The 13,000-nt window shown below is 42.6% G+C and overlaps 1 protein-coding gene across 1 annotated transcript in view; it reads right to left on the bottom strand.

The window, feature by feature from the left end:
- PDCD6 (programmed cell death 6) overlaps nucleotides 1-13,000 on the bottom strand; it is a 31,202-nt gene that overhangs the window by 16,713 nt on the left and 1,489 nt on the right. Inside the window, exon 2 of the mRNA XM_073678510.1 lies at nucleotides 1,587-1,648. Coding sequence (XP_073534611.1) covers nucleotides 1,587-1,648 — 62 coding nt within the window. The remainder of the gene's footprint in view (nucleotides 1-1,586; nucleotides 1,649-13,000) is intronic.

The raw sequence follows: 13,000 nt of genomic DNA on the forward strand, positions 1-13,000 counted from the left end.
TTCATTTTGGGGGTGACAGACTCCCTTTAACCATGCCATGTCTCATATTAGAAAGTAGTAATCTGAACTATAGACTATTATATGACATTTTGGATTTTTTTCCCCTTCTCTGTCTCAAATGTTTATGCTTTACCTCAATCCTTCTTCATTTATTTTAATTACCGTACTTACCATTTTACTTGCTGCTCGTAAACCACTAATAATTAGCATTACTGTGCATTGCTTTAAAGGGGTTGCCTGATCTTCTGATAAAAGTCTGCAGTCCCTCTATGTGACTTTAGAATTATGAATGCTTTCAGCGTGCACCCCGGGCCCGTACGCTGTCAGGATTCTCCAGTGTTGTTGGCGAGAGCGGGCGGTTACATTATTGAAAGTATGCAATTTGCAAGCTTCCAGGCACATTCCGACTAGATGTTTTTGGCCTCTCTCAATTGGAGAGAGCTGAATGAGGCCAAGCACATCTATTTGAAATGTGGCCGGAAGTATGCAAATCGCATAGCTGCTTTATGCAAATCGCATACTTGTGGTGAAGTGAGCGGTCGCTCCTGCAAGCAACACGGGGAGAATCCCGACAGTGTGCACGCTGAAAGGATTCAGACTTGTCAGAAGACCGGACAACCCCTTTAAAGGAAACAGATATTTACATTTACTAAACCATCTATCGGCTGCGACATTGTGAGGGTGTGATATTAATTCAGAGTGTTTATAGTCAAAAAGTGAATCAGAAAGAAAAAAAAAAAAAAAAAGAGAGATAAGCTCATTAAACAGAATATCTGACTGATGTTAAAAACAAAACAAAGTTAAAAATGTATATAATAAAAAAGACTAAAATATTCACCAGCCTTATAAACAAGAAAGGCTGATCTGGCATTTATTTTCATACTAATGAATGAGTCAGTTGTATGTTTTTTTTTTTTCTCACTATTACTATTGAAAAATGGCAAATATTCATAAATAACATGGTAGTGTTATCCTAGAAGAGGGGTGGTTGTAACATGGCGGTACAACACTATCAGATACAAGGCTCTATCCTTGCCACTTAGTATACTCTTCTTACACTGGGGGGCTACATGGTGTGCAGAACTGTAAGCATGGTGCCAAGAGGGTGTCTATATATAAATCAGGTCTACACTGATGAAGTAACCTACAGTGAAAGGGCTCTTCATCAGGTCAGAATCAGGTTACACTGTCATTTATGCTGGTTTGGCTGAGCTATGAACATTTCCTTCTCTAACTAAACGTCTGTGTAATAGAAAACATGAACCTCCCATCTCACTTGGAAGCGAGCACAGCTAGGTTTTTCTTCCAGACACAGTGCTCCATTGTGTAAACTTGGGCATGATCTTATTTCCTAACCAACTAGTCACTAAACCCAGATTGCTTGGTTATAAGTCCAAACATGGGCAGAAAATAAGCAGCTCACTTCATACTGCATTAAGAAACATGTTTTGTCCTGACTATTTTTCTTTAACAAATTAAAAAGATGCTGTAAGAATTCACAGAATGCGCTAATAATTGTTAAAACATAATTATGTAACGTCGATGGTGAAGATTACATGGTAGAATCAAGCGTGATGTTTCCTCACCATTGGATAAAGCTTGCTGCAGTTCATTGTCCGATATTACGCCACTGTTGTCTGTGTCCACCCTGTAGATGACAGGAGAGAAGATAGGAGATTACTCAGGATATACAACTACAGAAGGCAGCACACACTGAAATCAGCTGTTATCACTAGAATGCAACTGCAGGGGGGGGGGTTCCTGCTTTTCGACAGAATCACATTTCATAAATAAAGTCAGACAGGTAAAACTACGTTCCCTGTCGTGCCCAATGCATTTGATCCATGTGCTGCACAGTACTCTGTCAGCATTCTGCCACATAAAGGGGCTGTGAAACCATTACATTGTCCTTTTTGAAATTTAGGAGGGTTCCTATTACCCAGGATCCTTCATAATCTATTCCCTTTATACACATTAGTCTCCCCTGAGGAGTCCCCCATTACAGGGTGAAACACGTAGGGAGGGTTTGTACAAGGACATTTTTAGAGGGATGCTTCACACTTGGGCACTGTCCTCGTCAGGACAGGAGATATTGCATTGGTCATGACAGGGAATGTAGTTTTACCCATCTGACTTTATTTCCCTTTTCTCCCTCCTGCATGAGGTTTTTGCTGATTGACAACTTTTATTGTTAAGATCCAACCATTTTTTAATTGAGCACTGTCTCACTTTAATGTCTGTATACGTCATTGCAAGGTATTGGCTACCCAGATTTTAATCTTGACTATTAAAAGTTAGATTTTATTTATGAAATCTGTTCCTAGTTACCCCTACTTAGAGTGATTGGATTTTTTACCCCTAGTGGGCTTTGCTTACCTACTCTTCACACTCACCTATCACAATAGCCTGACATTAAGTGTAGCGCACCCTACAGGCTGTCCACGCATACACACCACACTTTTTGCTGCTATCACTTGACGTTTTGATAGGCCAGCGAGACGTCTGCCCTGGGGTACTTGCACTTTGGCAAACACAATTAGGCTATAAATTTCCCTCTTCAGGGTAGTGGTACATTTAGGAGCAGGGGGATCAGGACTACAGGGGTAACCCAAGCACTATAAGACTTCTGAATTATACCTAGACTTAGCATGTCATATATCTTTATTTCACCGAGAGATAGACAAGGATGAGGATATGTTGTAGGCAGGCTGTCTAAAAGGATGGTATCCAGTGTCCATGTGGTGGATGGCTAGCTAGTTCCTCCCAAGCTTTCCAGTGAATGCAGCTAAGAAGGGGTGGAGAACATTGTGCAGCTGGACTTTCTGGTCTGCAGATAGCTGTGGGTTAAACTGAGCATCCTCAATGAACCCAGCCTCAGGTGGTAGCCAAAAGATCTACAAGGACATCTATCTCCCCTTCCTCCAGTAAACTGAACACTGGAAGGGAACAGGCTTCCTGGTTATAAAGGGTCCACCGTGACCACATAATTTACATCATTTAGGCGTTGGTGGATGGGATATGGGCTCTCCTGAGCTGTCTGCAGTACATTTTGGGTTGTGGGGACTAGCAGCAACTCATTCTGACCCACTTCCTACTCTGTTCCCTGGCATTGCAGTCATACCACTCCTTCTGGTTTGCTTGGGCCTGTGCCATGATCACCTGTACCAACCTAGACAGGGTTTGCATTTTCTTTCTAATCTAGGATCGAGTCTCCTGGAATGGATCGTTCTCATTCCCATGATCAGATCTAGGGAACCCCATCCCCGTCTGCCGTACAAGAAGGTGAGAACCCTGTGGCTATGATAGATCCATAATTTGGGATGATGTTACATTTCTGTGGTTTCCCAAGGCCGAAAATATTGGCGCTTGAACACACAGAAGCGAATATGTCCCCTGATCACAGATATATCCATGGACGGCGTTGATATCTGATTATTAAGGATATGCATTTCCACTTCAGCCACATACAGTCTCTGGTATGGAGACGACCAGTTATCCTCTCTTTAATGTAGCACCCATTTGTTAACGCGGACATGCACAGTAAAAGTTTGCTCTTCCAGAAACTGTCAGCGACTTCCTAATTAAATCCTGACACACAGAAGGATGTTGTCAGGTGTCCCGGGATATTAGATTTATCTAATCCATAACACAATTCAGAAAATCCACCTACAAAAGCACTTTTGGTAGCTCTGAACTGCAGAAGGTGTAGAAATATGCTCATAGCGTCTATGGCGCTAGTATAACAAAGTGGTGCAGCAGAAAGCACATATATCACACACACAGCTCCCCCTATATTACACAATATAAAATAATAAACCTTTAAGCTCTGTCTTAACTTTGTGTTGCCAAGGATTTACCTCACACATTCTTGCAGAATGGCAACTCAGTACTAAGGGCCATATCTCAGCCTGGATCACTATTTCAGTAGCGATCCAGGGATCATTTAAGAAAAATGAGATATCGGGTTAGACTAGGGTTACATGACCATTTTTCTCTCGCCCAAGAAAAATCAGTCCTATTATGCTAATTACACTAGAGTGTGATCCATTTTGTTGGATGAGAAGAAGAAAAAAATTAATCCGAGTGCAGCCTTACATGAATGTCTAAGTGCGATCCAATAATCGAAGATGGGCATGGCCCCATAGAATAACATGGGGACGAGTGCTATCCGTCAAAACAGATAGTACTTGTCCGAGTTTTACAGTCAGGGTTAAAAGGGATCTCTAATGACAAGCACGGAGGTCTTCAACAAACCCCCAGCTGGCAACCCATCGGCGACGCGCGATCATGTCATGGGTCCGCCGATGGGCACATGGAATGACGCACACCCATACCAGCGTGCGTTAAATGCCGCTGTCAAAGAGACAGAGGCATTTAACAGGTTAATTGTCATTGTTAGAGGCAGGTCCTAGCTGTAATTCACAGCTATCACCTGTCGGGCATGGGGTGGGCTAACCCTGTGAACCCGCTCCATACACCAGCTCCTGACTTGCGCTGTACATGAAGGGGTAAATGACTGTTGCAACCTACATATAAAATAATGATATTTATCACCTGCTTAGTATAATTTGTTACTCATACACCTGACTATAACTTTGCGCAAGTATACCTAGAAGAATTGATGTGGTTTTGAAGGCAATGGGTGATCATCACGCAAAATATTGAGTGGACTTAGTTTTCTATTCACTTTGCATTTTGCTATTGGGTAAAAAACTATTAACACTTCTATTTTTTAAAGCATTCTTACGTGGCAACATATTTTCTCATACTGGTCTACATTTTTTTTTTTTTTTAACAGTATTGTGCAAAAGCTGTAGACATAGGCTTAAGTGGTAATTATCGACCCTGCACATGTTAAGCTTCTATTTTAAGTTAACACTTTTAGCCACCAATATCAAATTTTTAAGCTTTATTTTTTCCTTTTAATGTCAGAGGCACAAAATTGCATGAAGGTGCCTGCGGGCAGTTTAGTGGCATTTTGACAGTGTGCCAGGTGTGTGCTTTCAGAAAATATATTATTGAGGATCAACTTATTAGTTAGTTATTTAAGTTTCATTTGTAGATGTCAAAAGTGGCACAAAATGTTAAGAAACTACTGGGACTAACTAGCCTGTCAGCTCACAAATTAGCTTCAGAGTAAGCATGGCTCCTGAAGAGGACTAGGAGTATATATCCTTAGTTAAAAAAGAAGCTGAACAGCTTTGCAATAATCCTTTCGTTTCATATGAAAATGAGGTGCTTGGTGACTCATGAGAGAAGCTGCCTTATCGCCAGTACCTTCCCTACTGATAGTTTTGGTAGCCAGCTCAATCCCTGCTTCATTGATTCACAGTGCTGACTACTTAGATTCACCGGACTGCAAAACTAGCCCACAGAAATACCTCTAAGCCTTAGAGCAAGGTCCCCTACAAGGACACGCGCTTAATTGGAAACACATTTGAGAGTGGAATCAAATACATCACTAGAATTATTTTACGGGAACTCTTCTCCAAAAGGACACCAGTGAGATCACCACAATGCAAAGCTGATAAGGTGGCCGACACGTGGTCACAGCAATGAGAGATAAACTACTTTACATGTACAATCTTTAGCCGAGCACTGCTGGACAAATTGCATTTAAATGTGTGTGTTTTTTTTTTTTTTTTTTTTTTTTTAATTATGCTCACAAGAATGGAAGAGCTAAAAATACATAAAAAGTATATCAAACATGCGGCGTGCTGATCTCTACCCGACCATGGGTTTTGCCTGTCTGCTTCTTCCTGTTGCCCCAATACTCCTGACAGTATTGTTGGTGGTGATGGATTATGTAACTACTGGTCTCAGCAGGACTAATTGCAACATCACCGGGTGAAATGCACCGACACTGGAAGTGTGAGGAGGAGGGAGGATTCTGATATAAAGATCGCAGACGTGGCAACATTGTACTTTATCTACCTGTGAGTGGACAGAAACCTTTACTGATGCCCACCAAATGACTGTTTTCAGGTCAGGCCAGATGAATATACAGAGTGGCCTGCAGCTCTAGAGGAATGGCAGCTATCAGGTACTGCAGCTCATCCTCCATACTCTTCAACAGGAGCTGATCATCACCTGACAATTCCCGTAGGTTGTGGGGATCCGCTCTGTACACTAGTTACATTCAACAGCTGCTAAAGTTGATAACTGCTAATCGGTGGGAATGTTGGACCTCCATCGATCTAATAGTGATGACTTATCCTGCAGATAGGCCAATAATATTAAAGTTATGGACAAACCCTTAATACTGTTTCCACTGTAGTATGTGTATTAATGTAAAAATTGCAGTAACATACATACATACCAGTTCAGGTGTCAACTCACCATTTTTGAGAACCTACTTCAAGAACTGACCTACAGTAACCTATCATTTCCTGGCAACCATGTTACAACACTGTTGTTACAAACGGCATTTACACAATACCGCTATCGAAACTAAAAGCAAGCAGTGAACAGTGCCAAGACACCATATCCTCCTGTGACCGTGTCTCCCACAGGTCTGCTGTGTGTGCCAGAAGGGATCACCCGGTATCTCCTCGCTGATACAGCTGGCCAGAAACTAGGGATTCTCGATAGCCTCATGGCGACCAGCTCACGATCTCTGCCTTGTTCTGTGAAATAGTCTAATCTTTGTGAGATTAAGTACCCTTCACAAGGGTAGAAATTCTTCCTGAAACAATTGCCAATTGATGTCAATCCGCTCATTTTTCGCTATTTTCTCCATTTAGGGCTCGTGCAGATGAGCATATTTTCGGTCTGAGTGCAATCAGACAAAACATTAGATTGCACTTGGACCAATGTTATTCTATGGGACCATGCACATATCAGATTTTTTTCCATGGACAGTCTGTCTGAGGGAAAAAAAATAAGATAGAAACATGCACAATTTGCATCCGTAAATCAGGTTGTACGTGGCCATGAAAATCTACGAGTGCATGGAAATCATCGGACCACACTTGGATGACACCTGAGGGCGGTCTGATATTCACAGACTGACAAAACTCTCCATATTCTCCATGTTTTTTTTTTTTATTCTCCACATCTGAGAATATCGGATCAGCGTGTAACCAGCATGTGATCAGAACGATTTTCTCAGATGAGAAAAAATACGGTGGTGTGACCCTAGTCTTACGCAGAGCAATCATTAAAAGTATCCCATATAGTGCTAGAGTTTTTCTCTACAGACTTTTTAATGGAACTTCAGAAGTGGCAAAAAAATACTGGTAGAAGATAAAGTGTTCAAACTCCTGGTGTTTCTTACATGTATTTCATACTGCAGGGAAAAAATACTATACAAATAGCAAACCCCCAACCTCACAGTGCCAGGAAGAGTACAAAGTCTCACATTTTACAAGGACTCTCCATCTCTCATACATTGTTTAGCATATATATATATATATATATATAAAAATATGAATTAGTCTTTACAGGAGGCAGTTACACTTTTTAGTACATGCTACTATAATCTTCATTTACGAACGGACTTAATTCCTCTATGAGGAATGGGGGTGGGGACCTTCTCGGCTATATGGATTATATTATTCTGATTTTCTTAAATCACACCTAGAAGGCATAATAATCAATGGGAAGAGTTACAGACAGAGCAACTCTATAGAACTAGAAGTGTATGCTGGAAATTAAAATATGTAAGTGTCCCAGTATGATCACACAAGTGTGAGTTTACATTTTGTCTGGAAGGTGGTCCTGGAGTTGTCAGGTCACAGCGAGGAATATACCATGGGTTGCCCGATCTTTGTGATATCAATATGAAAGAGAATGTGAAGAATGAGGAAGAACAGCAGTGTGTGACAGACAAGTCTGGTGCAAGGCCATTTTATGTGTGGGTGATTCATACACTTGTGACCTCCTATCACATGAATGACAGTCAGGGCTCATGTATACTCTGATCTGGCTCCCTAATATGTAACCTATTGTGTACAGAGATCCTAGTAGCAATGCTGGGGATGTCTGCCTGCCTCAGTGCGAGCCCCTAACGTACATCATCATCATCAAACAAACATCTGATAACTACATATAACAAGCCGTGATACAAGTACTATATAATATAACATAGAAAATTAACAGTTCAGTGACCTAAATTATGTAGTTAGAAAGAAAGAAGAGATTATCAAGTGGAGAGAAATTCCAGCGTATGATTCAGCAATTCCACCGTGTGTCTATGACATGATACATCCAGTATGTGACGTGGCACTCAGCCAGGTAATAGGCCTCAATGATCAAGTCGTACTAACTAATTATTCCCTCTGGAGTATATCCTACCAGTATGAAATACACAAGTGACTGCACTACATGCCATAGCAGTAGGTTAACATGTCAGAACACAGCGCCCCAGAGAAATATTTATTAGGAGCAGATTCAGAAACAAAACCATAGAACCTCTGGTGGACTCCCCACAAAACAAAATCTGCAGTGCTTTATACATGGCTTATTCAGAGACAAGCTCCATCCACAAGGCTGCACCCCTGACATTACGGCCCATGACAAATAGTGTCCGAGCTTACAGCACACACCTGGAAAAAGTGACATCCCAGGGCGGCAGATTGCCTGAAAGCATTCTTTGTATGGAGGCGCTCCTCTCCTTGGTGAATCACAAGTAACTGACCAAGACAAGATGACTCAGAGTAGACCTTAGTGTAAGTGGATAGAACGAGTGGAGACCAGAAATAACGGCAGAGATAATCCAGCTCTACTTCTCAACAGAGCAAGGCTGTGTGTAATCAGAACACTGGGAGTTACAGCCACGTATATACATAAACTGCCTTGTTCTTCTCATATGACACTATTCTAGAACAGAAAGCAAAGATATCATTTAGGTAATAGAAGGTAATCAGAGTTCCCATATTTGCTTATCTACACACTGACACAGGTGAATACAAACATGACAGATCCTGAGTGTTAGGGTCGCCATCCTTCACATCTTTGATGGAGCTTGTCTGAAGTTCTGGCAGATTTGACAGCAAAAATAGCAATACAGAACTTACTGTAAACCAATAGCTTCTGTCAGACACCATTGTGGTACATACCTGCCACTGTCGTCTTGTGGGTACGCTCTCAGTGTAGTCTAGTTCCATCTGCAGCTGGCAGACATTGCCTCATTGGCACCAATGGTATGTTCCTGCTTAAATAATGCTTATCCAAAACTTTCCATATACAGGGAATATCCAGGACTTGTGTGCATGGACACTGGCAGTGCCTGGCTGCACACGCGCACATTGGCTGGGCACGTTCACCCCCTGGCTCCTCTCAGCTGACCCCGCTCCCTACACTGATACACCGGGATACTCTGGGAAGCCTGCACTGTCAGTCAACATGCAAAATATGGGACATAACTGTGCACCGAGCTTTTGGCCATGGCGAGGGTGCAAAGAAGACCTCTCATTGGCATAAGGAATAAAAGTTATTTTCTCAGGCACTGCACCAGTAACTGTTACAGAGCTAGTATGTTTTCTATAGAGGCATAGCCCCCTATAGCACAGTATAACTTTTAAAGCATTTTGTGGATGATAGACTGTTCTTTAATGAAAAAAAAAAAAAAAAAGTGTTCCCCCCCAAAAAATGAATAAAACTCTTATTTTCTTACAAAAAGTGTTGTTACTGTGAGAATAATAAAATATAAACAGCTGTAAAGATCTTAAATAAAGGAATAAATGTTCCTTACTTCTCCAATATGCCCACTGCTACTCCAGTGATGACGTCCCATCCGTCAGTCACTTGGATGACTCAGGGAAACATCCTGGGGTTATTTATTCTGATAATCTGAATATTCCCTGGGAGACGTTTAGTAGCAGTGTAGTGGTTCTAGGTGAACAGCTTGGAATCAAGTGGAAAAAACGACACATGGCATAATCACCGACTGCCGCCTTTTCAGGAAAAAAGCAGATGAAGCTCATTAATGTTTGTTTTTGGCACATAGCAAGAACCGCAACACGACCACTAAATCAGAAATACAGAAAATAAAATAATCCCATTTACCATCAGCTGTTAAAAAAAAAACCATCAGACTAGATCAAAACGCACAGTCCGGCCCCCAACAGGGTTTACAAGAGTGGTTTCTTTTCAAGTGATTTCCCATGAATGAGTCAAGACTAGTGATGAGCGAGTATGTTCTATTAACCCTTTCGCCGAGTATGCTCGGGCGAGCTCCGAGTATTTATAGCTGCTCGGTGATAAGGTTAAATCACTCCTGTGTGCATGATTTGCAACTGTTTGACAGTTTTATTACATGTGAGGAATGTGTAAGAAATAGACATTCCTCCCATGTAATAAAGCTGTCAAACAGTCGCAAATCATGCACACGGGAGCGATTCAAACATATCACCGAACAGCTATAAATACTCGGAGCTCGGCCCGAGCATACTCGGCGAAAGGGTTAATAGAACATACTCGCTCAACCCTAGTCAAGACCATTGTATTCTGTATGTGACATTACACCTCCCTTTTTAAGTAGAATGTCCAGCTCATCCTGCAAGTTATAGGTAAAATACACTGCTCAAAAAAATAAAGGGAACACTCAACACATCCTAGATCTGAATGAATGAAATATTCTCATTGAATACTTTGTTCTGTACAAAGTTGAATGTGCTGACAACAAAATCACACAAAAATCATCAATGGAAATCAAATTTATTAACCAATGGAGGCCTGGATTTGGAGTCACCTCAAAAATTAAAGTGGAAAAACACACTACAGGCTGATCCAACTTTGATGTAATGTCCTTAAAACAAGTCAAAATGAGGCTCAGTATTGTGTGTGGCCTCCACGTGCCTGTATGACCTCCCTACATCGCCTGGGCATGCTCCTAATGAGGTTGTGGATGGTCTCCTGTGGGATCTCCTCCCAGACCTGGACTAAAGCATCTGATAACTCCTGGACAGTCTGTGGTGCAGTGTGACGTTGGTGAATGGAGCGAGACATGATGTCCCAGATGTGCTCAATCGGATTCAGGTCTGGGGAACGGGCGGGCCAGTCCATAGCTTCAATGCCTTCATCTTGCAGGAACTGCTGACACACTCCAGCCACATGAGGTCTGGCATGGTCCTGCATTAGGAGGAACCCAGGGCCAACCGCACCAGGATATGGTCTCACAAGGGGTCTGAGGATCTCATCTCGGTACCTAATGGCAGTCAGGCTACCTCTGGCGAGCACATGGAGGGCTGTGCGGCCCTCCAAAGAAATGCCACCCCACACCATTACTGACCCCCTGACAAACTGGTCATGCTGAAGGATGTTGCAGGCAGCAGATCACTCTCCACGGTGTCTCCAGACTCTGTCACATGTGCTCAGTGTGAACCTGCTTTCATCTGTGAAGAGCACAGGGCGTCAGTGGCGACTTTGCAAATCCTGGTGTTCTGTGGCAAATGCCAAGCGTCCTGCACGGTGTTGGGCTGTGAGCACAACCCCCATCTGTGGACGTCGGGCCCTCATACCACCCTCATGGAGACGATTTCTAACCGTTTGTGCAGACACATGCACATTTGTGGCCTGCTGGAGGTCATTTTGCAGGGCTCCTCCTGTTCCTCCTTGCACAAAGGCTGAGGTAGCGGTCCTGCTGCTGGGTTGTTGCCCTCCTACAGCCCCCTCCACATCTCCTGGTGTACTGGCCTGTCTCCAGGTAGCGCCTCCAGCCGCTGGACACTACGCTGACAGACACAGCAAACCTTCTTGCCACAGCTCGCATTGATGTGCCATCCTGGATTAGCAGCACTACCTGAGCAACTTCTGTGGGTTGTAGAGTCCATCTCATGCTACGAGTGTGAAAGCACAACCAACATTCAAAAGTGACCAAAACATCAGCCAGAAAGCATTGGTACTGAGATGTGGTCTGTGGTCCCCACCTGCAGAACCACTACTTTATTGAGGGTGTCTTGATAATTGCCAATAATTTCCATCTATTGTCTATTCCATTTGCACAACAGCATGTGAAATTGATTGTCAATCAGTGTTGCTTCCTAAGTGGACAGTTTGATTTCACAGAAGTTTGATTTACTTGGAGTTATATTCTGTTGTTTAAGTGTTCCCTTTATTTTTTTGAGCAGTGTACTATATGGCAGGGTTCCCCAACTCCAGTCCTCAAGGCCCACCAACAGGTCATGTTTTCAGGATTTCCTTAGTATTACACAGGTGATAATTGCATCACCTGCACAGGCAATAATTCCATCACCTGTGCAGTACTAAGGAAATCCTGAAAACATGACCTGTTGGTGGGCCTTGAGGACTGGAGTTGGGGAACCCTGCTATATGGTGCCACTCTAAACTTTTTCCTATAAAATGGTCGCTGTCATTTCAACAAGTGTATATTTATTAGATTACCAATGTGGCTACTATCAAGAGTATAAACATTTTTGATAAATAATTATTGAGTGAAAAATTGATCTAAAGTTTATGGTCATTGGGTATTTTCCTTCTGATCAATTTATTGTCAGGACTGAGCGGTCAGTAGTTACAGACAAGCAGAACTGACTGCTGCTGCGTTTACACACTGGCCCTGATTCATCAAAGCTCGTCTAATTCATGACTAGCCGTGGCGCTCCATACCCCAGAAATCTCACTAAAGTCCTGGAATGAGATTTCTGGTGTAGCACACAAAGGTGGGCAGCACTCGTCAGACGCTCCAGATTCATAAAGAGGCGTGACCCCCTCATTAATCAGGAGCACCCGACTCCACCACGCCATGGATCGGGCTATAGTGTTATAGGACCCCGTTGCACATAGCTTCTCCACACCGAGGAAAGATGCTCAACCTTTATCATACCTGGATCTGTCAGTCACCTGGTATGTTCAGTTGCTGGTATATTAGACGTGCAAGTGTGACCTCCTCTCCTTCCCCACACTTATTTGTAAAGTCTTCCATTTCTATCCCACCTGCCTCCTTGTTTCTTATAAAGTTATGTGCACATGATCAGTATGGGCAGCGCTTTGAACACAGTATACTTTATGCTGCGTCCAAAGCATTGCACGCAGGTGA

Source organism: Phyllobates terribilis, unplaced genomic scaffold (assembly GCF_046119375.1).
Source record: "Phyllobates terribilis strain yellow unplaced genomic scaffold, ASM4611937v1 Scaffold_4__5_contigs__length_816908805, whole genome shotgun sequence".
In the NCBI taxonomy this organism is placed as follows: Eukaryota; Metazoa; Chordata; class Amphibia; order Anura; family Dendrobatidae; genus Phyllobates; species Phyllobates terribilis.